Raw genomic sequence first — 25,616 nt, forward strand, 5'->3', positions numbered from 1 at the left:
CAGGGTGAAAAAGATTTGTTTACTTTTGCAGACAGCACAAATGAAGTTCAAATCTGGGCATTGCTCAGCAGAGGCCAGTGGGAGGAAAGTACCAGTGATGCTTTGAGCCCACTGGGATGACTGGGAGGCAGCTCTGGTGGTAGGTCAGTATTTTGTTGATGCTGGGAGTCATACTGCCCCTCTCAGCTGAAATTTTGAGTGGAGTAACAGATGAGCAGGTTCTGATGAAGGGCAGAATGACAGCAGGAATGAAGGCAGGTATGGCCCACAGGAAAATAAAGATCTTAGAGATGACTTGATGATTTGCAAAATTCAAGATAGGTAAACCCCCCAAAGGAGCATCTGTGGAAGGCAGAGAAACCTCTCACACCGGAAAGGTGGAGCAAGATGCACTGAGAGATACTGAGGGTTTTTGAAAACTAGAGTTACTCATTGGTCTTGCTACACTGGAAAGGTTTCTTGCATCTCTGATAAGCCCTCCAAGGACTACAGTACATACACAAGTCATGCCTTGTTGTGTGCAGAGCTTTACAGAAGTACTTCATATGGCTCTGTATCCTGCTTTGATCTGGGTTTTAATCAGCACCATAAATGTAAGATACGTGACTCTTCATCATGAAAATCAATAAAGAGCTCTGGATTTTGGTTAGGAAGGAGGACCCAGAGGGCAGCTCTTCTGGGCTAGCAACCATAGAGGAGGAAGAAAATACAACAGGTAATACCAGGGGTGTGTATATCAGTGACAGAAGGATTGCGTGCCCTTCTTTTAACAAATCCACCGAATGAACCTGTCAAAGAAGCTGGGCTGGGAGAGGCTGTCATAGTCCTTCTCCCGGAAGATGGCTGCCCGGTCCCCCAGGCCAAGCTTCAGCAGGACATCCATGTCCACATCACTCCCCAGAGCCACCACCGTGGGCATGACATCTTGCTTCTTCATGGAGTTGATGGCCTCCTCCAGGTTCTTGCTTCCTGTGATACCGTCGGTGATGAAGACAAAGGAGAGCTCGGCATTGCGCCGGGCAAGCCGCTGCCCGTTGCCTGGGCTGAGCACAATATTGTTGATGGCATGGATGATGGCTGACCCGATGTTGGAGGACGAGTCCAGGTACTTGATCTGCGCCAGGGCGTCAGAGATCTCGGTGAGGTTGTGGGTCAGTGGGAAGACCAAGTCCTGGTCCTGCTCACTGCCGTACTGCAGCAGCGCGATCCGGGCATTCATGTGGTCACTGTTGCTCCGGGCCAGCGTCAGCTGCCGGGCCACGTCCTCCACGAAGCGGTGGGCGCTCTGGAAGTTCTGCTCCCCGATCCTTTCTGAGCCGTCCAGCAAGAAGACGACGTCAACAGGGCGCTGGCTGCACTGGGCTACGGCAAGCTCTGCAGCAGAAAGAAGAAGACAGGAGCTGGGAGGATGAGAAGACTGTGGGATCATTGGGGTGGAGTTGCTTCTGAACATCCTTGTACAAAGAAGGACCAGCCCAACCCCATGCCAAAGTGTGTCTACATCTCGAAATATAGGATCTTTGCTTTTGAAGCCCTCAGCTACTGGGCTTTTAATGAATGTTAATTCTGGAACTGATGGCAGACCCTTGTGAAATTAGGCTGGTCTGTGCATTCCAGCCCCAGAATTACACCCACTGCCCTACATCAATTTCCAGCTCTTATTTGTGAGAGGAATATCCAGAGATTAATGACAAGCAGCACCTTCAAACCTCTCAGTTACTTCAGGAGAGTGGTTTACTGTCAGAATTACTCTTATAATAAAATCCCAGAATCAGAGAATATCAGACTAGTTTCGGTTGGAGGGGAACCTCGACACTCGTTTTGTTCCAACCCCCTGCCATGGGCAGAGACACCTTCCACTAGACCAGGTTGCTCCATGCCCAGTCCAGCCATACAGAAGATTCGAATATATGCAGTGAATAAACCCAGGAAAAAACAAAAAAGGAGAAGGCAGTAGCTCTCTTTGGTGTCAGCTGATAGTCAGAGACCATTACTTGCTTCCTTTTCTGTAGTTATGTGCATTGCATTCGGCCTTCCTCTGAGCTGCCCCAGAGCTAGCGGCAGGGCAATGCGCATAGAACTTTCTAGCAGTTCAGTGGCTCTGAGACTGAATCTCAAAAGGGTGAAGTCCCAAAGACACTGCCACGTTTTGTTGCAAGGAACAGGGGCTTCTGGAGCAGCCCCACCTTGGGCATCCATTTCTGGCAACAGGGGTAACTTTGGGAGCAAGAGTGTAACTTTAGATTGAATTTCCACACTGTGAGCAAATCCAGCCTGAAAAAGACTTCCCTGGTGCTGAACAGTGCTATGCCTGGCTTCAGCACAGAATCAGGGAATCACAGATTCTATGCCATTACAAAAGCCCTCTGAGATCCTCAAGTCCCCCTCAGCACTATCATGTTAACCTCTAAACCATACCCCTAAGCACCACGTCCCATTTTTTGAACCCTTTCATGGATGATGACTCCACTGTTTCCCTGGGCAGCCTGTTTCAGTGCCTGACTGCCCTTTCAGTGAAGAAATTTCCCCTAATATCCAATCTAAATCTCCCCTGGTGCAACCTGAGGCCATTTTTTGTTGTCCTCTCACTTGTTACTTCTTTTAAAGCAATAAAGGCACATACTCACCTCTGCCCAATCTTGTGTGAGAAATGTTGTGTAAAGGCATGTTGATGCTGCAGTTCCTGTTATGCAGGCACTGCTGCCACATGGATACCTTGCCTTGGCAGCTCCTGCACTCCTGGTCCTCACCTGCTGTGAGCAGCCGTGGAGGGGGAAAGGCAGGAAGGAATCCCCCTTGCAACCACACAGCACCAGAGCTATGTGAGGGTCTGTGAAAGCAGCTGGAAGCGGGGCCTGCACATCGTGTTGGGGCAGTGTTAACAGCCTCCCCCAAGGCCTACCCACATGTTTTATGAGATGACAAGCAAGCCTGAAGAGCTCCTGACTAGGCAGAGGGCAGCATCACTCTACCAATTCACATCAACTTCCTGCTTCTTCTAAAACCCGAGGAACTGGTATTTCCTCTAGTCGTTTGGATGTTTACAGTAGAGATGAAAGTAAGTTGGGGACTGATATCCCAGATCTTTTGGGGTTTCCGTTTCTTCGCCCCTCCTGTATCTTTGGGGAGGTGTGGTCCATCCTTTACCCAGCTCCTTAACTGTCCTTCATTTGCCCAAGAGCTTCACTGAAGGAATTGCTCTTGTGATGAAATCTGGTTTTGTCAGAGAGATTAGCTGGGATTATGCTAAAAAAACATCTCTTCACCTATTTGTCTCTAACAAGGACAAGCACAAATGCTTCTCATGCAAAAAGACATTTTTCCCCTCTCCTCACCTCTAAAGAGCTGAAGGTTTTTGAGAGGTAAAAACTTTGTTTCCAATGCTTTGCTAGGAATGGTCACTGAGTGATGAAATCAAATAAAATCAACACTCTGTTTTCTGAAATCTTCCCCAATCCTCTCTTTGTTCAGCAAAACATCCCATCCCTGCGATCTTTTCAAATCAATGGTGTTTGGCAGCTTTTCCTCCAGCATCATGGCTGGAGCAGCTTAACTACTTTGAGTTCAGTCCTGAATCCCAGCAGGCTTAGTCATACTAATTTTGCAGTTTAAAAATCAAAACAGAATAGGGAGTTTGGCTTTCCACAGACTATCTGGAATATGTGAATCATGACCTGACTCAGGCACAGGCTGATCTTTTTGCCTTCACTTAAAACACAGAGCCCATCATGGAAAGCCCTCAGAACTCTTTTCCCTTTATTCTATACCCATAGCAGCAGAGTTCTCTGTGCAACTTGTCCCTGGGAGGAAAAAGTGCTGAAACCTCAGGGGAACACTGCAATAAGTTCAAAGCAGGCAACTGGCAACTGGCTCCACTTTTTACACCTGGAAATATTACAGCCACCTTCCTGAAGATGGCACATCTCCCTTCTACCCATTAAATATGACATTTGCTCAGTATACTTTATTGCAATAATACCATATCAGTCAGAGTAAGCACTTCTACTCCTGTGTCTGCACATGAGATCCCACTACCTCTAAACAGAGCTTGAGAGCAGTTAAACTGGAGGTGAGAATGGCATTCGCCTGCCTGACTTTGTGCAACCAGGGGCAGTTGAGTGGATGGAGATACCAGGCTTTGTCTAAACACAGACCTGCAGTGCAGGCGGTGGCTCTGTGGCGTCTGAGCCAAAGCAGCACTTGGTGTGGATTGAGTAGGCTCTACTACGTCAAGCTTGCTTTTAAACAACTCACATCAGGCAGGGAATTTTGCTTTGGACCACTCGGCCCTGTATGATAGAATATCTGCCTTTTGTACATGGACAGGTACATGTTATGGATTATGACAAAGGAAACACAAATGCACAAGCAGAGAAAAAGGCCAGGGGAGCCTACACAATTTCTGAGAGAAGCACTGCCCAGGTGTCAGCGCTCCCAATGGAGAGGGAGGGTTGCTCCCTCTCCCATCCTGCTTGCTCCTTCCCTCTGCACCCCCAGCTGCCCATGAGGGTTCCACAGAGACACTGTGGTGAGCAGGGATGCACCTTGCTTAGTCAGCCTTGCAGGACTGAGACAGAGCCTGTGGTAATCGAGAGAGAGGATGCAGAAGATGCTTTGTAGGGCGTCAGCAAGGACATATGCAAGAAGGCGTGAAGAAAATGCATCATTAGGCTCTCGGCAAAAAAAGCAGCAGGCAGAGCAAGAGTATCCCTTGCTGGGGAAAGCCACCATGCTGGCTAAGGTGGAGGGGACTGCTCCTTGTGTCCTGTCCCCAGCTGAGCATAACCAAGCATTCTACTGCTTCTGTCTCTCCTGAACTAAAAGCATCTCTCCCTGTGCTGTCTCCTCTGCCAGACAGGAGCCATGAGTTCCACCTCCACCCAGCCTCTGCCTCCATGTGATCCCCAAGAGAGGTCTCAGCACAGCCCTAGCACAGTCTCTGGGTCTCCCACAATCTCGCTGTGCACCATTTTGAAGGTGTCAATGAACAAGTCCATCCACTCTTGCCGCTCATTTCCAGTGGCAAACTTGGCTTTTTCGGCAGTAAAGGCCAGAGTGGCCACCAGCTGGGTGTACGTGCTGGGGTCCTGGGATTCCCGCGTGGAGTTTAGGAACTGGGCGATCGAGTGTATGGTGCTGGGGAAATCTATGTTGACTCCCTCTTCCATGGGGCGGAAAATAACTGGGTTTACGCTCCCAGGGTTCCTGTCATCTGCAAGTGAGCGTCAAAAGAATATTTTCAGGGCTTGCTAGCAATGGCTGTGTCTCTGAAAGCTACCTGGCTTTCCTACCTGCACTGCACCAGAGAAGAACAGAGCTATCAAGGACAGAGAAGTAAACACCAAAGACAGATTTTAAATCTTTCTGCCATTTATGTCTGAGGAATTGTGATATTTGCCCTGAAATCTTGCACACATCAACTGAGTGACTCCAGAAAATTACACAGAACCTGAACTCCCCAGTTCCTGATGATCTGGCACAGGCACAATGGAGAAGGAGCAGTGCTCAGGAAAAAGGCCACTTCCTTCTGCAGATGGGATTCACCCATCATGTAGCTTAGGACTGTGCTATGTGCAAACTGCACACATGGTGCTGTAAGGCAGAAAGACATCTAAGGGACAGCATTATGTGACCTCCTTGCCTGCACTCAGCCTCGGGGCAGTGACTCCAGTCAAAGCTGTGTGGTATCTGGGCTTGCTGGACCCTGAGAGCCTCCGTCTGCACCTGGTTGCGCTGAATTTAACTTTGAATAAAACCCCAAAGCTCAAAGCAAAGCCTTTTGCATTTGTTAGCAAGAGCCCCTCAGGATGTCATGCAGTTTCTATGAAGCAAGTGGTTAGTTCAGATTTGCTCAGCATTTTTTGCAAATCAGCAGATTTGCTCCAGCATCCTGTTAGCACAGCAGTGCTAACTAACTGATGAGAGACAAAGGGCTGGTTCTGAAAATGGGGAAATCTCAAGTAAAACCCTGAGGCAGCAAGGCGGGGAAGACAGGGTTTGTGGGGTACCTGTCCCTGCCTATGCTCTGCTGGCAATACTCAGGCTGAAGCTGGGGAAGTTGGTTTGCCCCTCCAAGTGCCAGAACCACCACGTTGAGCCATGGGGCCAAGAACGGGGCTGGTTTAGCTGCCTCCCTGACCTGTGTCTGGCACACGCATTGCATGTGCACTGGAACTCACATTCCCTCCAAAGGGCACTGTCTCCACCCAGAGGACCTGTATGGGAATTGGCACCAGCTCATGGGATGTTCTGTGAGAACCAGAGAAGCTCCAGGCTCAGTCACGTGCCTTATGTCCCATCCCAGCCAACACACTGCCTTGCCACTAGGGAAGTGTGACCACTGCAAATCCTTCTAAAAAATGACAGCAGTGCAGCATGGACCATCCAGTGCGATGGGCGGGAGGCTCCTTGCCCAAAGAGTCCTGAACCTATTACTTAAAATTTTGTCTACCAGACCTAGAACAACTTTTCCCCATGCTGAAAGGACACCTGGACAGGAGGCCAACCTTACCCAGCCACGTCACTCTACCTCCCAAGTTCTCTGGGGTGTAGGTCTTGCCTGCACTTAGCTTGATTTGTGTATGGCATAGTTTAAGGGATTCACTGAAGAGGGAAGTCCCTCAGATGCCTCCTCAAGCCATTCCTGTTCTGGTCCCCAGGTCACCAGGCACCAGCGAACTGTTCTCACCTTGCATCAGGAACAGAAACATCCAACTGCACTACATGGAAAGGACTGACAACTTCCCCTTGCTTTGAAGGGCTTTGATGGCCCAAGCCCAGGAGAAACGAGTGTGCCACTGCTTGTGTTCCTCAGAAATGGGAAGGCTGCAAAGACCAAAACCCTTGAAGATACCTGATTGATCACCAGTGTGGCCTGGGGATGTCACCTCCTTATGCACAGATTTGCAGGCAAAGCTTCTCAGAGGACATGGCAGAGGAGCTCAGCATCACGGTTGGACACTGTCCCCGTCATGGTCACATGCAAATACTTAAAATATGTATTTTGAAAAGTACCAGCAAAAGATTTTACACAGGAATAATTATAGATTTTCTCTGGATATCTGTGCATCCTGGGACCAGTGTTCCTTTGCATGGAAACAAAGGGACTTATTTAAAAATGAAATTTGATATTCTCTATAAGGCTTAGTTTAAGCTGGGAACTGTCACAAAAACATTCATGGCAAGAGAAGAGATAAAAATTGCAGAACGGGCAAAACTGTGGTCCTCTATAAACTTTGTGTGTCAGCACAGAAGTGCATCTGTAGTATTTAAACAGACAGGGACTTAGATAGACAGGCTCTTTAGGAATTTGGAATGCACATCTGCCCCTTATCAAGCAAAATGTGAGCCAGTAAAGCTACCTTCAGCACACAGAGCACCAGAGGATCCTTACAGACGTTTCCTTTAACTGAGTTAATTGTTAATTAAATACAGCCAGCATTAGAGAAGCCAAAACTTTGGGTCCACTACATAGTCATTTTCCAACTACAGTAGTTTCACGAATACAAGCCGCACGGATTATAAGCCGCACCCCCGGTGCCTCGACAATGTTGCTGTCTTTGTCAATAGATAAGCCGCACCCCGAATATTAGCCGCACTTTCGTTCGTCGCGAGAATCCGTGCGCAGCTTTCACAAATTGGCCAATTAGTAACAGGATCGCGGCATAGCGGGCTTTACTGGCTCGGGGCGGGGCCAGGAAGGCTCGGCCCGCTCATGGTTGCCGACGGGGCCGGGTGGCCCAGCTCAGCGCCACGGCTCGGCGGGGCTGGCCGGGTGGTGCTGCCGCCGCCGCCGCCGGGCTCGCTGGCCCCCCTCTCCCGTCAGCACCGCCCCGCTGCCGCGTTCGCTAGCCCCGCCGGCGGGCTCGCCGGCCGCGCCGCGTTCCCTAGCCCCGCCGCCGGGCTCGCCGGCCGCGCCGCGCCGCGTTCCCTAGCCCCGCCGCTGGGCTCGCCGGCCGCGCCGCGCCGCGTTCCCTAGCCCCGCCGCCGGGCTCGCCGGCCGCGCCGCGCCGCGTTCCCTAGCCCCGCCGCCGGGCTCGCCGGCCATGCCGCGTTCCCTAGCCCCGCCGCCGGGCTCGCCGGCCGCGCCGCGCCGCGTTCCCTAGCCCCGCCGCCGGGCTCGCCGGCCGCGCCGCGTTCCCTAGCCCCGCCACCGGGCTCGCCGGCCGCGCCGCGTTCCCTAGCCCCGCCGCCGGGCTCGCCGGCCGCGCCGCGCCGCGTTCGCTAGCCCCGCCGCCGGGCTCGCCGGCCGCGCCGCGCCGCGTTCGCTAGCCCCGCCGCCGGGCTGCCGCCGCCGCCGCCGGGTTCGCCGGCCGCCCCCTCCCGTCTGCACCACCGCCGCGTTTCCTCGCCCTGGCCGGCACTGCAGGCCCCCGCACCGCCGGGCTCCCCCACGCTGCTGGCCCCGATTCTGCTGGGCTTCCCCCGCTGCCAGGTAGCCCCACCCGCTGGCCTTCCTGCTTCTGCCATGCTCCCCTGCACTGCTAGCCCCAGTTCTCCCGGGCTCCCCCGCCCTGCTGGCCCGGGCTCTGCCACCCCCCTGCCCCACCCTGCTGGCTCAGGCTCTGCCGCCCACCCCCCACACTGCTGGCCCCGCCTCTGCCAGGCTTTCCCACCTCTGCCGGGGCCGGCCGGGCTCTAGCTTGGCTTGGGGCTGCCGCGGGCTCTCACTTCCGTGTTGGCAGCTTTTAGAATTTTGTTAATGTATTAGCCGCCCCGGAATATTGGCCGCACTTCCGGGTTTCCACCAAAATTTTGGTCAAATTGGTGCGGCTTGTATTCGTGAAATTACTGTAATCCCTAATATCTGCTCTGCCCCATCACTTCCAAGGAGCATCCTGCTACAAAGGTCATGTGAGTGGGTGTTTAGCAAGGGGATTTTGACTTGAGTTTGGAGGTCAAAACCTGGTGGCTCCCAGGAATTTGGGTGGGGAGAAATATCAGGGATGAGCCATGCTGGTGCACTCACACAGTGCACTCATACCTACCTGTGCAGAGAACTCAGAGAGACAGAAAAGAGCAGGAGATAAAACCCTGGAGCCTCTCCTCATGTAAAGTAACACTATTTCCCAAACTCCTGCCTTCCAAAAGGATTGAACAGGGTTGCACACTCCTCTCCTACTCCTGAGCCTTCTGCAGTTCCCTCCCAGAGTCTGTGCAGATGGCATGAAGCTACTTGTAATGTTTACCTGTCTGACAGGGCAGCTCAGGGCAGACAACCTGTGGATCTGGAAGGAAAACAAACAAGGAAAACTGAGTCATGTGTTGCCATTCCCCTTCACAGCTTGCACAGTCAGAGTGGCAGGACAAGGTCTCTTACAAAGAACACCAAAGGACTGCCCCAGAAGGTTGGTTTGTATCTGAGGAAGGACTCTTAGTCCAGGGCTAAAGTCAGACCCCACCATGAATAACCCAGCTACTGGCCAACCTGCTGGGACATATTTCTGCCCACTACCCCAAACCCTGGGGCTCAAAACTCCAGCTCCATACAAGGACAAGGACAGACCTGGGCAGAGCACATCCTCCATCTTGTCAATGAACTCCTCTGCCACCAGGTCTGAGAAGAGCCTCATCTTCTGGACTCGTTGGGGTTCATTGCAGGCGATGGAGACCAGGGTCTCACTCTGCTCCGGCTGGTCGAACATGTCTCCTATGCCGATGGTGTTGACCACCACATCTCTACCACAAAGAGCCCCAAGGTTCTTGTCATCATCCCGGGGGTCGTAGCGCCCGTCTGTGATCACCACAGCGAACACTTGGGCTTTCTCTCTCCTGCTTTCCTTGATGAGCTTGTTGTAGGCAAACTGAAGGGCAGAGGGTGTCCAGGTGCCTCCAGCAATCCACTCCAGGCGCTTCACCGCTTCCTTGAAACTCGACAGGGAATCAATGCGCTCATCATCAAGCTTGATAGCTTCAAAAGTCCCTTCATGACTGTACTGCACCACCCCAACACGGGCACCTGCCAAGAAAGTGTCACATTACTTGGCTTTGCATCCTTGGGGAAAAGTGCAGAAAGTCAAGGAGCTGCCCAATTGGTCTGAAAAGCCATGGAAAATAACCATGGTTGAAAGGATCCAAGACCTTTTTCTTTTCCCCATGCCCCACTGTGTCCCCACAGAGTCCAGACCTGTTTGTGATTTGGGGTCCTTGGCAATAGAGCCCAGCCTGCTGACCACATTGACAACAAAATTCTTCTCCAGGGTGAAGTTGGTGTAGCCAATACTCTCGGAGCTGTCTATGACAAACATGATGTCCAAGGCACCACAGCGCTTCTCACAATCTGGGGAGGGGGGAAGGGAGAGGGAAACACAGGGGTCAGTAGTCCTGGGAACCTTCTGGGAACCCCTGTCCTAATCCCTTAAGGGGCTTTTCCCCTTCCCAGGAGAGAGGTGATGTCAGCTCACCACAGCATCCGCATGTCTCTCGCACATAGGTCATCACATCACAGTCCTGCCAGGAAAGGGGTGCAGGGTAAATGCTTCCCTTTAAGGCTCTCCTTTCCCTTCCCACCCAGCCAGCCCTCTCCCCTCTTTCTCTGGATCCCATGGGAAGCCACAGGCCACCTCCTTCAGGCAGCAGCAGGACCAGATGTCCTGTTTCATTCTTGGGCTGTGCACAGAAAAGCATGACTGCCCCAAGAGGAAGAGTATCAGGGGTTACTTACAGTCAAACCAGGGTCTCCTGGTGGGCCGGGGGTCCCCTGTAAGAAAAGCACAGGGATTTCAGGTACAGTTTTCCCAAGAGTTCTTTTTCTGGGAACTAGATGTCAGAGCCATCAAAAATGTGGCTTTTTGCAGAAGGGGAAGGCCCACTGTGAGCCAGTGGACACATGTGGCAGGCATGCCCCCTCCAACAGTGTCTGCTCAGACACAATGCCATGGGACTGTACCTCAGGGCCTGCTTCACCAGGTGGACCACGCTGTCCAGGCTCTCCTCCTGGGCCAGGATCACCCTGGGGAAGAAGTAAAGAAGGGTCAGATATTTTCTGGGCGATGTTGGTAATGCAGCCCCCAGGGTTCAGGGACCCTCCTGACCTCCTGGTCAGCCCTGGCCCTGTTAAGCACAGTCACCAGCCTGCCACAGCTGAGCCTGGGGACAGGCACCAGGCAGACAGTGGCAGTGTCATCCCCAGCACAGATGGCAGGGGTGTGGGAGGGAGACACTGACCCTAGGTCAGTACAGGGAGTCTGCTTACCGGCTCCCCCTTCTCTCCTTTGGTCCCTTGTACTCCTTTTGGTCCAAGCTCACCTCGTCCTCCCTGCTCAATGGAAGGAGAAAAAGATCCAGCATGGAGCACATCTGGATGTGCTCAGGCAGAGGCTCTGTCGCATCACAAACACATGCCTGCCTGGCCTGGGAGAGCATCCTCTAAACCAGTGTTTATACAGGCATTAACAACAACAAAAAAAATGTTCTGCAACACATTTTTTATATGATTTCAAAAGGAGATGGGCTTGGGAGATACAACCAGGCTCCAGCTGCAGGGAACATTCAGGGCAGCTGCTGGCAGGGAACATCCAGAGCAGCTGCTGGCAGGGCTGGCTCCTCAGCCATTAACCCAGAGGGCTGGGAGAAAATTCCCTGGCATTCCAGTCAGTGCAAAAAAACAGGTGATGGAGACAAATACACTCACCTTGGGTCCTGGCTGCCCCTTCTCACCCTTGTCACCCTGCAAAAGGAGAGGAGGGAGAGGTCAGCAGCTGTCCAGGACTGCCCTCATACTGTGCACCGATACACTCAAAGATTGCAGTGAGGGGCAAGAAGCTGAAGAGCAGCTGTAGTTTCAGGCTGATGCTTGAGGGACTACCACCATGATTGGAACTGGGGTCCCCAGCACCTGATGGACTGTGGCCAGGTTCAGTCTTGGTGTTCAACCCCCTTTCTCCTTCACAGGCTCCATAAATCTGTGACCCTGAGCATTTTAATTCCTCTTTCCCTGTTTTCTCAGTCTACTCAGATCCAACAGTAACATTCACTCAAACAGATTTCCTCATATGCTGGATGAGGAATACGTACCTGAGGTCCTCTGGGTCCAGGGTAGCTAAAGCCAGGCCTGCCTCTGTCACCCTTTGGTAGAAGAAAAAGACCTGTGAGATACCAAACCTGGCCCTTCTGACCTGCTCATCTGTGACAGTTACAAACATTTTCATCTTCTCTGGGGGTGAGACACTGCCAGAAGCCAAGGTTTCTGCAGCTGGCCCTGAAGCACTAGGAACAGCTTTGCAGAGCAAGGGCTTGCAGGGTCTTGGGAATGTCATGTGCCAGGGATGCCCCTGAGTTTGCTCAGGGTGAGGAGTTGCCCTATCAGAGCTCACCTAATCAGAGCTGCCTTAGCCAGAGCAAGACCTAAATCTCTGCTCCAAAGGGAGGCTCAGGTCTGATTCTGTTTCTGAGGCACATAGGTTTCTGCTATGAAAACTGCCTATTTTCAATTTTTAAAAATAAACAAATAAGTAAATAGGAACACAAACCTCCCTTTTCAAATGTAGAGGCTTATACATAAACTTTACCTTTGGTCCTGGTGGTCCAGCATCACCTCTTGGACCCAAGTCACCAGGATCCCCACGTGATCCCTACAGGACAGATTTGGGGAGAAGGCAGGGAGTGAGTGAGTATGTTCCCTGCTGCCCCCCAGCACACAGGGGACTGGAGAAACCAGCTCTCAACATGGTGCTACAGGACCATCTCCCTTCCTGATGAGTTTACTGTGGCAGTGACTGTCTCAGCAGTGGGGTTCCCATGTCCATAGAGCCACCTGGATGTCACAGCACTACTACCACAGTGGTGTGATGGACTAACCACAAACACAGAACAAATGGGTACTTGTCTCATTTTCCCTCTCCCCAGTTGACCCACCCGCTCAAGACATCCCTTCCACATTGTCATGGGAAAACCTGATTTTTAGCCTCCCTGAAAGAAGGTCATTCATGTTCTCCTTGGGAGGGACAGTGCAGGTAACTTGTGTCAGCAGGGCAAGCTCTCACCACAGAAGGAGGGCATGGTAACACACATGCCCCAGTGTGACTTACTATCCTGCCTGGCTCTCCCACAGCACCCGAAGGGCCTCGGGGTCCTGGCAGTCCTTTTTCACCCTGCACAGCAAAGAAAGACACAGGAACACAGTGCATGAGGAGAAAAGCCAGGCAAGCTACGCTGGATGGCACCAGTGCTCCCCCTTTCTCTTGGCTGTCACTAAGCCTTGCTCCATGCTTACCCTGGCTCCTTTGTTTCCAACCTCACCAGGCAGACCGCGAGTACCCTCTGGACCAGGATCTCCCTGTGAGAAGAGAAAGATGTTCCTGGCTAGGATGTCTCCAAAGCCATCTGTGTGCATGGCAGTGCTCCATGATGTCCTTCTCAAACCTGGTGTTTCTTGGTTTGAAACAATGTCAGGGCAATGTGCTCTCTGAATGTCTCTCAACCTTGAGCTTTGCTGCCCTTTGCCCCCTCTCTGGATCAAACCCTGGAGAAGGAGGCTGTACCTGGTGCCAGTGGCACAGTGGGAGCACAGCACAGTGGGATCTGCATTCCCAGCTCTGATGCTGAATGGACACTGCATGGGTGGGCCATAGCACATGACAAACACCCTAATCCTGTCCATTTGGGGCTCATTTGCAATAGTCTGGGTAGTTTCTTTACTCACCCTTTCTCCTATGCCTCCAGGAGAGCCTTTGCTGCCTTTTGTCCCTGGATCTCCACGTCGGCCCTTGACAGACACAGAAGTCACATAAATGGGGTGAGAGGATGAATGTCACCTGGGCGGTGACCCCTGGCTGCCCTCCCTCCTCCCTCTGAGCCCAAGGGATGTACACCTGTCCCCTAAGCAAGTGTGCTCCCAGCAGCAGGGGAGCAGGGATGCCCATGCTTCCTCTGCAGTTATGTGGGAAGACAGGATGCTTCTCTAAGGTGAATAGTTAACATCAGGCTTAGGAATATGGGAGTTCTGCTCTGTGAGGGTGGGAGAGATCAGCATCTGCACATCTTTTGGGCGCACAAAGCAGAACAGAGGAGTTTCTCAGCACTCATCCATAAAAATGCCTCAGGTTCCTGCAGTGTGCCCAATGTCCAAGGATCTATTGGATCTATTCCTCCACTTACAGCCTCTCCTTTGGGTCCAGGAGGTCCCACTTCACCTTTCCTTCCTTTGGTTCCAGCAGGTCCTTGAGCTCCAGGGTTCCCTGGAAGTCCCTTGAAGGAGAAAAAGAAATACAGTTTGCTGGAAGAGAGGTCAAGGTGTGAACATCCCCTCCCCCGCCACCCTCCCATTTTTATCCTGTGTCAAGTGGTCCCCCTCGACCAGAAGTGTGTATGAGCACCCAGGTTTTGCTTCCACACACTCAGCATGCCCACATGGCACTGTCATGAGCAGGGGTTCCAGCCTTGGTGCAGAGTGATCCTATGTCACCTTCCCTCCATCACCTGACAACAGGTTTGTCAACTGTTCTTTGCAGTATCCATCCAGTCCTGCCCAAAGCCAGAGAAGCTGTGGCTGCCCCATCCCTGAAAGTGATCCAGGCCAGGCTGCACACGGCTTGAAGCAACCTGGGTTAGTGGAAGGTGTCCTTGTCCATGCCAGGGGGTAGGACTGGATGAGCTTTAAGGTCCCTTGCAGCACAAACCATTCTGGGATTTTATGAACAGACCACAGGAAAACACTGGAGACATTTGAACGCTGCATGAACCTACCGGGTTTCCTTTTTCTCCTGGGGGCCCCGGGGGTCCACTGCGACCAGGATGGCCAGGATCCCCCTGAAACAGAGAGCCAATGGTCATTGCCTGCCTCACCAGCACATTGCAGCATGAGTAGCCCAAGGAGCAAGGTAGCAGGGCCCTTCCCTCAGCTCCTCTGCCTAGTGATGGGATTCAGACCCCAAAGCCTATGGGCTCCATAAGTAGTGAAGGATTAAGATATATATATATATATATATATAAATACAGGGAATGGTGTTTAGCTATCCCCACTGCCTACCTCTGCCCACACCCTGCTGTCTCACCAGAGCACTTGTACCTTTATGCCTGCATCTCCTCTTTCTCCTTGGTCTCCTGCATCTCCTGGGTAGCCATCAGGGCCCTGGGGAGGGAAATGACAAAGAACCACACACTTCACACTGGGAATACTTTCCATGCAGAATAAATCAAATAAAACTTTCTAATCAAATAACATTTCCAAGTCAGTGCTTATAAAGTTGCTCTAGAGGTGAAAGCAGTTTTTTGTATGGTGCTAATGTTGATGAAAGGCACAATTCCTCCTCTCTTTGTGGAGGGGAGGGACACTAGAGACTACCAACTTGCTTATCCATGGAAAGAAGGCACAGAAAAAACAAACTATGGCCCCCATTCAGGGATCCCAGGTCTGGGATTGGATTACATGTCTAGTAGGAAAATGGGGCAGTAACCTCTCCTCGGCCATCTTTCTACATATGTACCTTACTCAGAAGCTACGCAGTTGATGTGCTGGTAAAAGAGTAAAGCATTCCTACCTTGTCACCAGGGTCACCCTTGCATCCTGGTGGTCCAATTCTCCCCAGCCTGCCCTGGAGAGATTACATTCAAAAGGAAAAGACTGAGTAGTTATTGGTGGCTGATGGGAAAACACAGCTTTTCTTGCTAGCAGTTAATAACGTTAGCATCACCTGCTGACTTTATCTGTCACCAGCTAGAGAATAAATAGCAAGTGTATTCCTTAATCAGGGAGAAAAGTGGAGAAGAAGAAAGCAGACTAAAGGAAATCAGGCAGTCTCATCCCATGAGTGTACCCTGAGAGATGGGAATGTCATTGAGGCTGGATTTAGTGGTCACTCACATCCAGGGTTGTGCTGGTCCTCTCTCATGCCTCTCCTGTCAGAGCAGCTCAGGTGTGCAGCAACCACTCTGCCTGACAGACACCATGAGAGAAGGGACTGCCTTGCTCTATGTCCCAAAACAACTCTGTCACCAGTGCTGAGCCAGTTCTGGGATAGAGGCTGGGTAGAACCCAAAGGGCTTTAGTGTTTTGAGAGTGGGGGGGACAGAAGGATGTTTTAGACCTTTAGCAGCACTTGAGGAGTGGGAAGAATTGTTATTACCCACAGATACACTAGGCTGGGTATAGGAAACTGTGCAAAACCAGGGTGTGCTGGCCAATGGACAAAGCCAGGTAATTTGCTGTGAGGCCTTTGAACTTGGCTTTAGGACTTTAATACTAAGTACAAGCTGTGGTTTAGAGATTAAGTGACCAACTGCACTGAAACCCAAATTTCTGTGAAGCTTTCTGTGTCCATGTTCTGTAGGGCTCACTTACACTCAGGATAAGGTGTCTACACTCAAATTATCTGGCCTTATCACCTTCTCAGCAGGAGCACAGACCAGGTCACACATCCAGGTCGTGCAGAGAGCTTGTTGACAAGAGGGATGCCACTTAATGGCATGGAGCTGTGTGGGGAATTTAGGCTGGATATTAGGAAAAGGTTCTTCCCCCAGGGGCTGGTGGGGCACTGGACAGGCTCCCCTGGGAAGTGATCACAGGCCCAGTCCTGCCACAACTCAAGGAGAGTTTGGACAATGCTGTCAGGCACAGGGTGGGACTGTTGAGGCATCCTGTGTGAGTTGGATTTGATCTTTGTGGGTCCCTTCCAACTCAGCATATTCTAAGATTCACTCCTGTGACCTGAATTACTTCACACATTTCTACAGGACATGCAGAATAATGTACAGATAAGTTCACAGGAACCTCAACTGGAACAGAAAGACAGCATGTGGGATAGCAGAAACTAAACAACCTATGGGGATGACAGAGGGTGAAGAAACGGAGCAGCAGCAGTGGCATCATGGCGTGCTCCCAGTGCTCCCAGTTACCTTCTGTCCATCTGTGCCGTTCCTTCCTGCCAAGCCAGGGGCACCCTTGGATCATGGGTAAAAAAAAAAAAAAGAAGAGGGATCTATTAGCACACAGTCCAAGGGTTTGGGAGCTGGATCAAGGTGCAAGTTAGAAAATGTTCTTTCTTACCCTCCGTCCGTCAGATCCAATTTCTCCCTGGGAGAAGAGGACAGGAAGTCAGACACTGGTTGAATCCCACCCCCACCTCCCCCAACCCCATCTTCGATCCCCGTCTCCCTGACCACCTCCCTCTCACCTTCCATTTGCATCCTAAACCCATTCCAGCTTTACCAGACCATGATCAAAGCCTGAAGGAGGAGACAGACCCTGCGATTCCCTTGGAAACGCCTCCCCAGGTTTACAATTACACGTTAATAGCTAATCTCTCCTCTGTGCATCAGAAAGGAGCGTGGCCCCTGCCAAGTGCCCAGCCAGCCATTCTGTCTCTTCTTTCTCACCTTCTCTCCTTTGAGCCCTGGGACACCCTGGACAAAGGAGAAAAAAAAATGTAAAAAAAAAGGAAAAAAGAAGAAGAAAGAAAACTGCTCTGTTACTGTGTTAGTGCCTGGGCAATCAGCGGGACCTGAGCGCAGGGAGGGGTCTGAGGTAGGAAATGGGGAAATGGGCAGGTGGAAGGGAGAAGGAAAACTCCCCTTGCTTTACCAAAAATCAGCAAATGCAATGAGCTCAGCCACTGGCTATGGGATTCTCACCTTGGGACCAGGGTATCCGATCGGACCTTCAATACCTGGGTCGCCCTTCAGGGAGGAAGATGCAGAGAGTTAGCTTGAGGTCATCAGAGATGTAGCAAATCGAGGGGAGGATTTTCCACAACTCACCTGTCGTCCCTTCAGCCCAGGCGAACCTGGCTCACCCATGTTCCCTTTTGCACCCTAAGGAAAGGAAAAACCCAGCATAAGTCCAGGTTTGGTGCTGACTGAGAAAATGGCAGTTTCTGGAAGATCAGAGCACACAGAGCTGGAGAGTGGGACACCCCCTGCATGTAAGAGCTTTGCTATGAGAGTGGGGAACGCAGTGACAACTGCTGCCTCAGTCCTGGTGTCCTCAGGTGCTTGGCTGTCCCTTTCCACTGCTGGCAGTGCATCAGCCTTGGCACAGACATGGGCATACCAGTGCTAGCTGTGTCTCCCAGGGTCAAGAAAAATGCTGGGGGTTATTTCTCACCTGGATGCTACCTGAGAAGGCAGTTGAAGTGAGGTGAGGTCTAGGGCATCCTGCAATGGTTGCAGCAGGCAGAGGCATTATTGCCTTTCCCACAGCCTAGAGCAACTTACCTTCTGCCCTCGGTATCCCTTGGGACCTGGTGGACCTGCAATCTCCAGGCAGCTCATCTTGTAGCACTGAAATATAGGAAATTAAACTGAGATATTGACAGTGTGCATCCCAAACTCAGGTCAACTCTGCACCCACGGCTCTCCACGCACATCATCAACTCAGGGTTAAAATCTGTTGGGTCAGGGCTGAGGCAGCACACAAAGAAGTGCTGCCTGTAAATTAAGAGTGGAAAGTTGCCATGAGCATGTTCATTATAGCTTGACTCTGGGAACAAGAACAAGACTGACAAGTGTCAGAGGTGGTTGGGGGCTTGCTCATCCAGGGACATCATGGGACTGGCATGTTCTTTGGAGCACCCGCTGCATACTCGCCTGTCTGTGTGCCAAACCCTGCCTCAGTGGTACCAGCAGGGTAGGAACTTCAGCAGGGGCAGCATTTATGGAATGTGTCTCCAAAGTGATGAAACGAGTCTATTCCATAGATTAGAACCCACTGCAGGTGAGGGGGAGGCAAGGAGTGAGTCCAGTTTGGGACTGGATAAGGCGATGCATCCCCACACTCTGCCCTGATCTACAGGTGGGCAGAGACCCATACCACACAGGTTCCCATCCATGCTGTTCTGGGGTGTGAGCTGGTCAGCTCTAATCGGGGCAACTTAAACCCCTGTCATGTGGCAAAGGTTGCTCACTCACCTCGCCGTAGGCTTCGTGTTTCTGCAAAGGAGAGAACAGGAGAAAGATCAGTTAAGGTGCTCAATCCCATGGGGGAGACAGCAGCTCACCCTTGGAGGGGTGTGTGGTGGTAAGGGAGAGGAGGTGGTAAAGGGACCCTGGCTATAAAGATGCTCTCTGGAGAGCCCTTGATTAACAGCATCTCACAGCTAGGGTCTCAAAGACCATGCTTATGAGCATGTCTCAGTGTGGCACACGTTCCCACATGCTCCTGGTTGGGGAGCAGGCTGGAGTACGGCCTCGTCTTCAGCAAGAGCCAGGATTGGAGTGGCAGCCTGCCCAGACATGCTGGGAAATGGAAGCATAAGCCAAGGGGTCCTGGCTAAGTACCAGAAAAAGACTCCACTTTCCCTACTAGAGGTTATCTCCACAACCCAATAGAAGGGAAAGCATCCCCCATCTGTGAGCTGCTCCTCTTGTGCTCCCTGTTCCCCTCCCTGCACCTACCATGGCCTGGATGATCCTGTCGATGGTGTTGACATCAATCTCCAGGGTGTCCCTCTGGGTGATGGCATAGTTGTTACGGTACAGCTCGTGTGGCAGGTTGGCGATCTCTCGCAGGCCTTGCTCATACACCTTCTCGCTGGGGGCCACTGCAAACAGCTTGATGCCCATGTCTCGTGCCCTCTCGGCCTGCATCTTCATCCCCCCACAGGGGCTGCCCGTCACGTGGCCATCGGTGATGACCACCGCGAAGTTCACACCGTTGGCCATCTGGGTCTGGATCTGTTGGGTCATGTTGGAGATTGCACAGTCTGTGAAGGTGCCCCGGCCCAGATACTTGATGGCAGACAGCCTGGGCAGGTAAATGTCTTTGCTGCTTGTCAAAGGGCTGTAAATTTCTACCACGTCTGAGTAATGGAGCCCACCAAACTGCCAGGTGATGTAGACTTGGTTCTGGTAGAGTTCGCTCTCCAGTTTATCAATGAACATGGGGATGAACCGCTTTATTTGGTCCACGAGGCTCTGGATGGGCACAGTCTGCAGAGCCACGCTCTCTGAGGTGTCAATGATGAAGTAGACATTGATGGGGCAGTTCCTCTTTTCTGCATGGGGACATTTATTCAGACCATGTCAGAGCATTTCATGCACTCCCTTCACTGTCCCCCAGACACCCAGACCAAGAATGATGCTGGAAAAAACACAAGTGCCACCTAGCTCTAGAAGCAGCACTAGTGTGTTTGGGTCAGATGGTTCCCCAGACCAGGACTTCTAACTCCTAAGATCTGCCCTGGAATCACAGAATAATTAAGGTTGGAAAAGACCTCTAAGATCATCTAGTCCAACCATTAATCCAGCACTGCTCAGTACTAAATCAGTCTTGAAAATCTTGCTCTTTTTGGGCTTTTTTTGGTAAGAGTCAACCTGGACCCCTAAATCACCTCTGCATTGTAACTGAAAAGTGAGGAAATCAACAGATTTAAAGTGAACAATTTTCTGGAGACTGACTGGTGTTTGTCACTGCATTTGCTGGGAGAGACCACCACTGGCAGACCTCAGCTCTTCCATCTCTACCTCTCTGCACACCAAAGCAAGCCTGGAAAGGTGGGTTTGGGTGGAGGACGGTGTTCCCCACAGATAGACTATTACCACAGGAGTGCAAAGGGCCAGGGGAGGTGGAATGTCCCACTGTCAGTTCCTGGCAAGCAGATTCTACAACTGAGCATTGTTATTATGAAAATTGCTGGCCACAAAGGTGGTTATTATTATTATAATGGTATTATTATTATTATTACTTAGTTAATACCTGCACAGGAGGTAGGACTGACATCTCCAACATCAACATCAAGCTGAGCAGCATGGAGAGGAACTAGAACCACACAAAGGAGTGTGGGAAACAAGGCTTGTGGGAACATCTCAGTGGCCCCTCAGGATATTCAGATGCCTGTGGGAAAACACAAGTTACACCTTAAACATGATACACAATCTCCTGACTCTGCTGGTATGACACAAAGCCAGCCAATGCTCCTTGTAAACCCATGGAGTGAAAGGACATATAAAAACCTCCAAAAGAAATGCACATCTTCAGTGCTCAACCCATCACCAGGCCTCCAAGGCCCAGCTGCATGTGGGAGTTTATTTCATGTAGAGTTATGACAACTTAAAGAAGCAGAAGAGTTAGAGATCTAGTCTGAAGAGTTCTAAGGAATGTATGGAAGTGTTCAGAGGAACATGGGATTTGAAAGGATATTCTCAGGCGACACTCAAGCAACACTTATCAACGGCACAGAATATGGAGGAAGGGGAGATGCTCACCTTTGTATCTAGAGGACCCCAGAACCAACCAACATGGCCCTGTGGTGGTCCAGAGATGCTTCTCTGCATGGTGGCCATCTCAACACTAACCAAAAAGGGGCATGTGGGATGGTTGTTATGAAAAAAATACCTGAATCCAGTCCAAAAAGAGAGTTTCTTTCTTGAATTTTTTTTTTTTTTTGTAACTTTTGGAAGAGTCCAAGGCTTGAAGGGACCCTGAGCATGCATTTGGTGGCACTGGCAATGCAAGGGAAGGGCAGGTGAGCAATGCATCTGCCTGAGGAACAGCACTACTGAAGAATACAGGCAACTCAGCCCTCCCTGGCAACCCTTGAGACCTCTCTCACGTGGTGCCCCAGCTATTGCCTGGTGGGATATGCCCCGTTCCAGTTTACAGTGCCAGCTGCAGTGCACCACAGGCTTCTGCAAACAGGTTTATGCTGGAAAGGTTGGTGGCAGTGCTGCTGAGACCCTACTACAGTGACAGCCTTCCTCCTCACTAGGGCTTGTGCTTATAAAAGAATTGGAATTGTTCAGTCTAGGAAGGAAAAGGCTCTGGGGTGACCTTACAGCACCTGCTGGTACCAAAAGGGGCAACAAGAGAGATGAAGAGGGACTTTGGACAGGGGTCTGGAGTGATAGGACAAAGGGGAATGGCTTCCCATTGCCAGAGGGCAGGATTATGTGGTATATTGGAAAGAAATTCTTCTCTGTGAGGGTGGGGAGGCCCTGGCACAAGGTGCCCAGAGAAGCTGTGGCTGCCCCTGGATCTCTGGAAGTGTCCAAGGCCAGGTTGGATGGGGCTGGAAGATGCCCCTGCCCATGGCAGGGAGTGGGACGGGGTAGTCTTTCAGGTCCCTTCCAACCCAAACCTTTCTAGGATTCTATGACGTCCCTGCACAAGTCAGTGTGGTTCAACTTCCATTGTGCTACAGAGAATAAAAGTGGTATGGTAAGGATTAAACACTTTCATGCTAAAGGGGTGTTTTAGTTAAGATTAATATTTCACCCCTCTAAGCCTATTGCAGGCTTTCCTTGTTTTGTTTGCCCTTCATAAAACAGGGCTGCAGGAGATCCTGATCTTGTGTAGGACATTACAGCTTTGAGCCTTCAGACAGCACCGGCCTTATGCTGAGGAAGACGGAGACATTAACTTTTGGAGAGGTTGGGAGCACTGAGGGCTTTGGCCAAGTTTCTGACTCATCACTGCATCCTGAGTTTAACCACCTCCTCCTCTCCCTCCCTCTTTCCCTCTGTGTATGTGGGTGGGAAGGCACTGTAGAGCAGAGCAGTTGACCTGCATAGGCAACCAAGGCCAGCTCCTGCCCACAGCCCTTGGGATCTGGGACTGGGTCAGTGAAACACTACATCCTTGGACTCTCCATGGGCAGAACAACGAGGCGGGAAAGTGACTTCCAAAAACACGAGACACAACTCACTTCCCTGGGGTCGTCTTGCACCATCTCTTCTACCTCACTCTGCACCCTGAGCTATGTTAGTCTCCTACTCTCCCAGCACCCCGCCTGGTATTAACACCTCTGAATACATGGTGGGAGGCTGCTGGGAGCTCCAGTCCCCTCCTCAGGGGCCTCCACAGCTGGGGTGGCTGATGCTGCCCATTTTGTCATCCTCAGAGCACCATCAGCTGTTGTGATGCTGTTGCCAACCCCATAACATTTGATATTTGACCTAAAGTCCCACCTGCTGCTGCAAGATGCTGAGATGAAAACCTCAGATTTCACCAATATTTCAGAATAACTGTTTTCTGCATGTTGAAGGCAATTTTTGAACACAAACAGTTAAAAAAACTAACTCAAAGAGCAAATTGAGAGCTGAGTCATAATGACTGAACACTTGGGTCTATCCATCCTGTTCTTCCTTGACTTTTCTCTCTCTGCCAGAGCAGGACCTTTGTTCCTATGAGGCCTTCTCCCTATTTGTATTTTTGAGTGCATCACCTCTTTCCCCATGAGATGTACACAAAGGAAAAACAACAGGGAATCTCAAGCAGTGGTCCTCTGAACATTTTTTGAGGGCACTATTTTGCAGCATTCTCCCTGAATGAGGGACTATGCTCCTACCTCAGGTGCAGAAAAACACATGGTCTTTGCTGCTCCCACATGGAGATCCCAGGTAACTCGGCTGTTACATACATAATTGAAAAATATATGGATTTATCTAGACAGAGCCCTGCAAAAAGAGCAGTCTTGCAGGAAGACCCAAGTTCTCTGCTTGTTTCTCTTCCCAGCATGAGCAACTGAACCAGAAGTGATATTATGCCAAACAAATTACTTGCAGTGGCTCAAATGTGCAAATTATATCTGGTTATTTGCACTCTCGCATCTGATTATCCCTTAGAGAAGATCCCAATGCAGTCGAAATGTCATCTCATTCACCTGGCTAGGCAGAGCCATGGTCTGCCTTATCCCACACATTGATATTCCTGAAGTTCCCCCTGGTGCACTGTGCATGTCTCCTCCAACACCAGAATACTCAGTGTAACTGAGCAAACTGTTCCCAAATTCGCAAAAATCAAGACGCTCTGCTCTTTAAGCTAACACTGCCTTTAAGGAACTTATCGAAAGCCACATGAATTTAAAGCCACACAAATTGTATTACTCTCAAGAAAGGAAAGTTATGCTGGCTGTGCTAAAATATGGAGAATAAAGTTTGAAGCATCCCTGTTGCTCAGTCCCAGCATTTTCCATAACCATGCCCAGCAGGCAGTGCCTGTATTGCCACTCACTTGTGCATGCAGCATTTTCTCTACTCAAATGTTTGAGAAATGAAACTAGAAAAGAAAAATATGTCCCATTTGAAACAAAACTCTTATAAATGCACCTCCTCTTGCTTCCCCATTATGTGCCTGTGGTTTGCACTCTGCATGAGCAGGGAGTTTTGGTGCTGGTTGCAGCTACTACCCAAACGTGCCTTGTAATTTTAATCCCTGGGCAGAGTACTCAAGGGAGAGGTTTCAGCTACAGGGGCTCCAGATCTTCTCCAGATCTCCCAGTGTAATTATCCTGGGATTTCAGCCAGGGAAAGCCTAGGCTGCAGGGAGGCTGGGGGAAGCAAACCCCTGACACTAAGTGCAATTAATTCACAGGCATTCCTAAATGTGCTGCCACCTCCCAATATAAGTGAACTTGTGCCCATGTAATACAGCATTAATAGGAGACAAGAGCCACAGGTGAGTCTAAATTGTATCTTCTGAAATCCTAAAAATCAAGGGGGAATCATGCAGCAGAGCAGTCTCTACCCTGCTGCCATCACTTCACTGTGGCTGCTGAACTCAGCTCAGTTACCCCAGGGAATACTTTGGTTCAACAAATGCACCCCCTTCACCAAGGGATTTGCTAGACCTGCGGCCCTGGCAGTTTCTGGCTCACATTAATTACACCTGGAAAAAACCCCCAAACCTTGGACAAACGCCCAAACTAGCCAAGAGCTGACAGTAAAGGAAAAAAAAATTATATTCTCTTATAGCAGGTACTGTCTAAACGTGAAATAGGCACCTTGCTGAAAAGCCACTAAGCAGCAGCTGAATTTCAGAGAGATTTCTGTTATTGCCGGCTGGATCTCCGTCAGTAAGTAACCACAGTACTCGGAGAGAAAAAGTCTGCCTACCTGGAAAATGAGGTCATCAAAACTTCTCCCCCAGATCCCTTCGCAGCGTAAGGAATAAGGACTCTGTCGAGTGGCCAGTGTCAGGAAGGCTCCCGCATTCCCGGCCTGAGGGTGGCTCCGGGTGCTGGGATGTGCGGGATAAGGGAGCGGGAGGAGCAGCGGAGGCGTCTCCAGCCCAGTCCCGCTATTCCCCGGCCGTCTGGAACTGCCCTCTGAGTTCCTCCTCCTCCAAAACCGGACTGAGTCTCGTTTGCAGTAGCTCCGAACATCCACGCAGAGTCACTGTGGGTCTACCGAGACCTGGCAGGATCCCCTTTCCTCCACTCCCACGCGGCTTGCGCTGGGCTGGGGCGAGGTTGCCTCCTTTGGAGCTGAAGGCATTTTTGTTTGACGGGAACTGGAAGAAATCTCATTTTTCCATTATGAGAGGCCTCTTTTTGGGGTTGGCATTTGTTACCCCAGATCTTTATACCAACAAATAGTCTTTCTCTTTCTTCCCCCCTGCTGTCCTACTCCTCTTTTCATCCTAGTAACACGACCTGAGCTGAGCAAATGAAAACAAGAACATTTCAAAAAAAGCAGCTTGCACAGAATCGTGGTATCATTGCCCTTGCAAATATCCAAGTCTTGCTCAGAGTCAGACAAGTCTGAGTATTACCAATTTCAATTAATTAACTTTGGGGTTTGGGCTCATAGAATCGTGCAATCATGGAGTATTCTGAGTTGGAAAGGGCTCACAAGGATCATCGAGTCCAACTCCTGGCCCTGCACAGAATGGCACCAAAAATGTGCTTCCATGTGCCTGGCAGCGTTGTCCAAACACTCCTTGAGCTCAAGGGCTTTGTTGTTGT

At 50.9% G+C, this 25,616-nt stretch overlaps 1 protein-coding gene across 1 annotated transcript; it reads right to left on the reverse strand.

Annotated features, from left to right (window-relative positions):
- On the reverse strand, nt 1-24,977 carry COL6A2 (collagen type VI alpha 2 chain). Its single transcript, XM_033065262.2, has 28 exons — nt 24,766-24,977; nt 20,630-20,767; nt 19,330-19,928; nt 18,844-18,864; nt 18,151-18,216; nt 17,695-17,748; nt 17,569-17,613; nt 17,314-17,340; nt 16,985-17,011; nt 16,834-16,878; nt 15,480-15,533; nt 15,008-15,070; nt 14,686-14,748; nt 14,098-14,187; nt 13,643-13,705; nt 13,214-13,276; nt 13,029-13,091; nt 12,510-12,572; nt 12,016-12,066; nt 11,633-11,668; nt 11,195-11,257; nt 10,889-10,951; nt 10,664-10,699; nt 10,404-10,449; nt 10,127-10,279; nt 9,506-9,958; nt 9,189-9,227; nt 1-1,374 (listed from the first exon to the last, which is right to left on the reverse strand). The coding sequence occupies exons 2-28, from the start codon at nt 20,736-20,738 to the stop codon at nt 767-769; spliced, it is 3,063 nt and encodes a 1,020-aa protein (XP_032921153.1). The 5' UTR covers nt 20,739-20,767; nt 24,766-24,977; the 3' UTR covers nt 1-766.
- Nucleotides 24,978-25,616: the final 639 nt, after the last annotated feature.

Source organism: Catharus ustulatus, chromosome 7 (genome assembly GCF_009819885.2).
Source record: "Catharus ustulatus isolate bCatUst1 chromosome 7, bCatUst1.pri.v2, whole genome shotgun sequence".
Taxonomy (NCBI): Eukaryota; Metazoa; Chordata; class Aves; order Passeriformes; family Turdidae; genus Catharus; species Catharus ustulatus.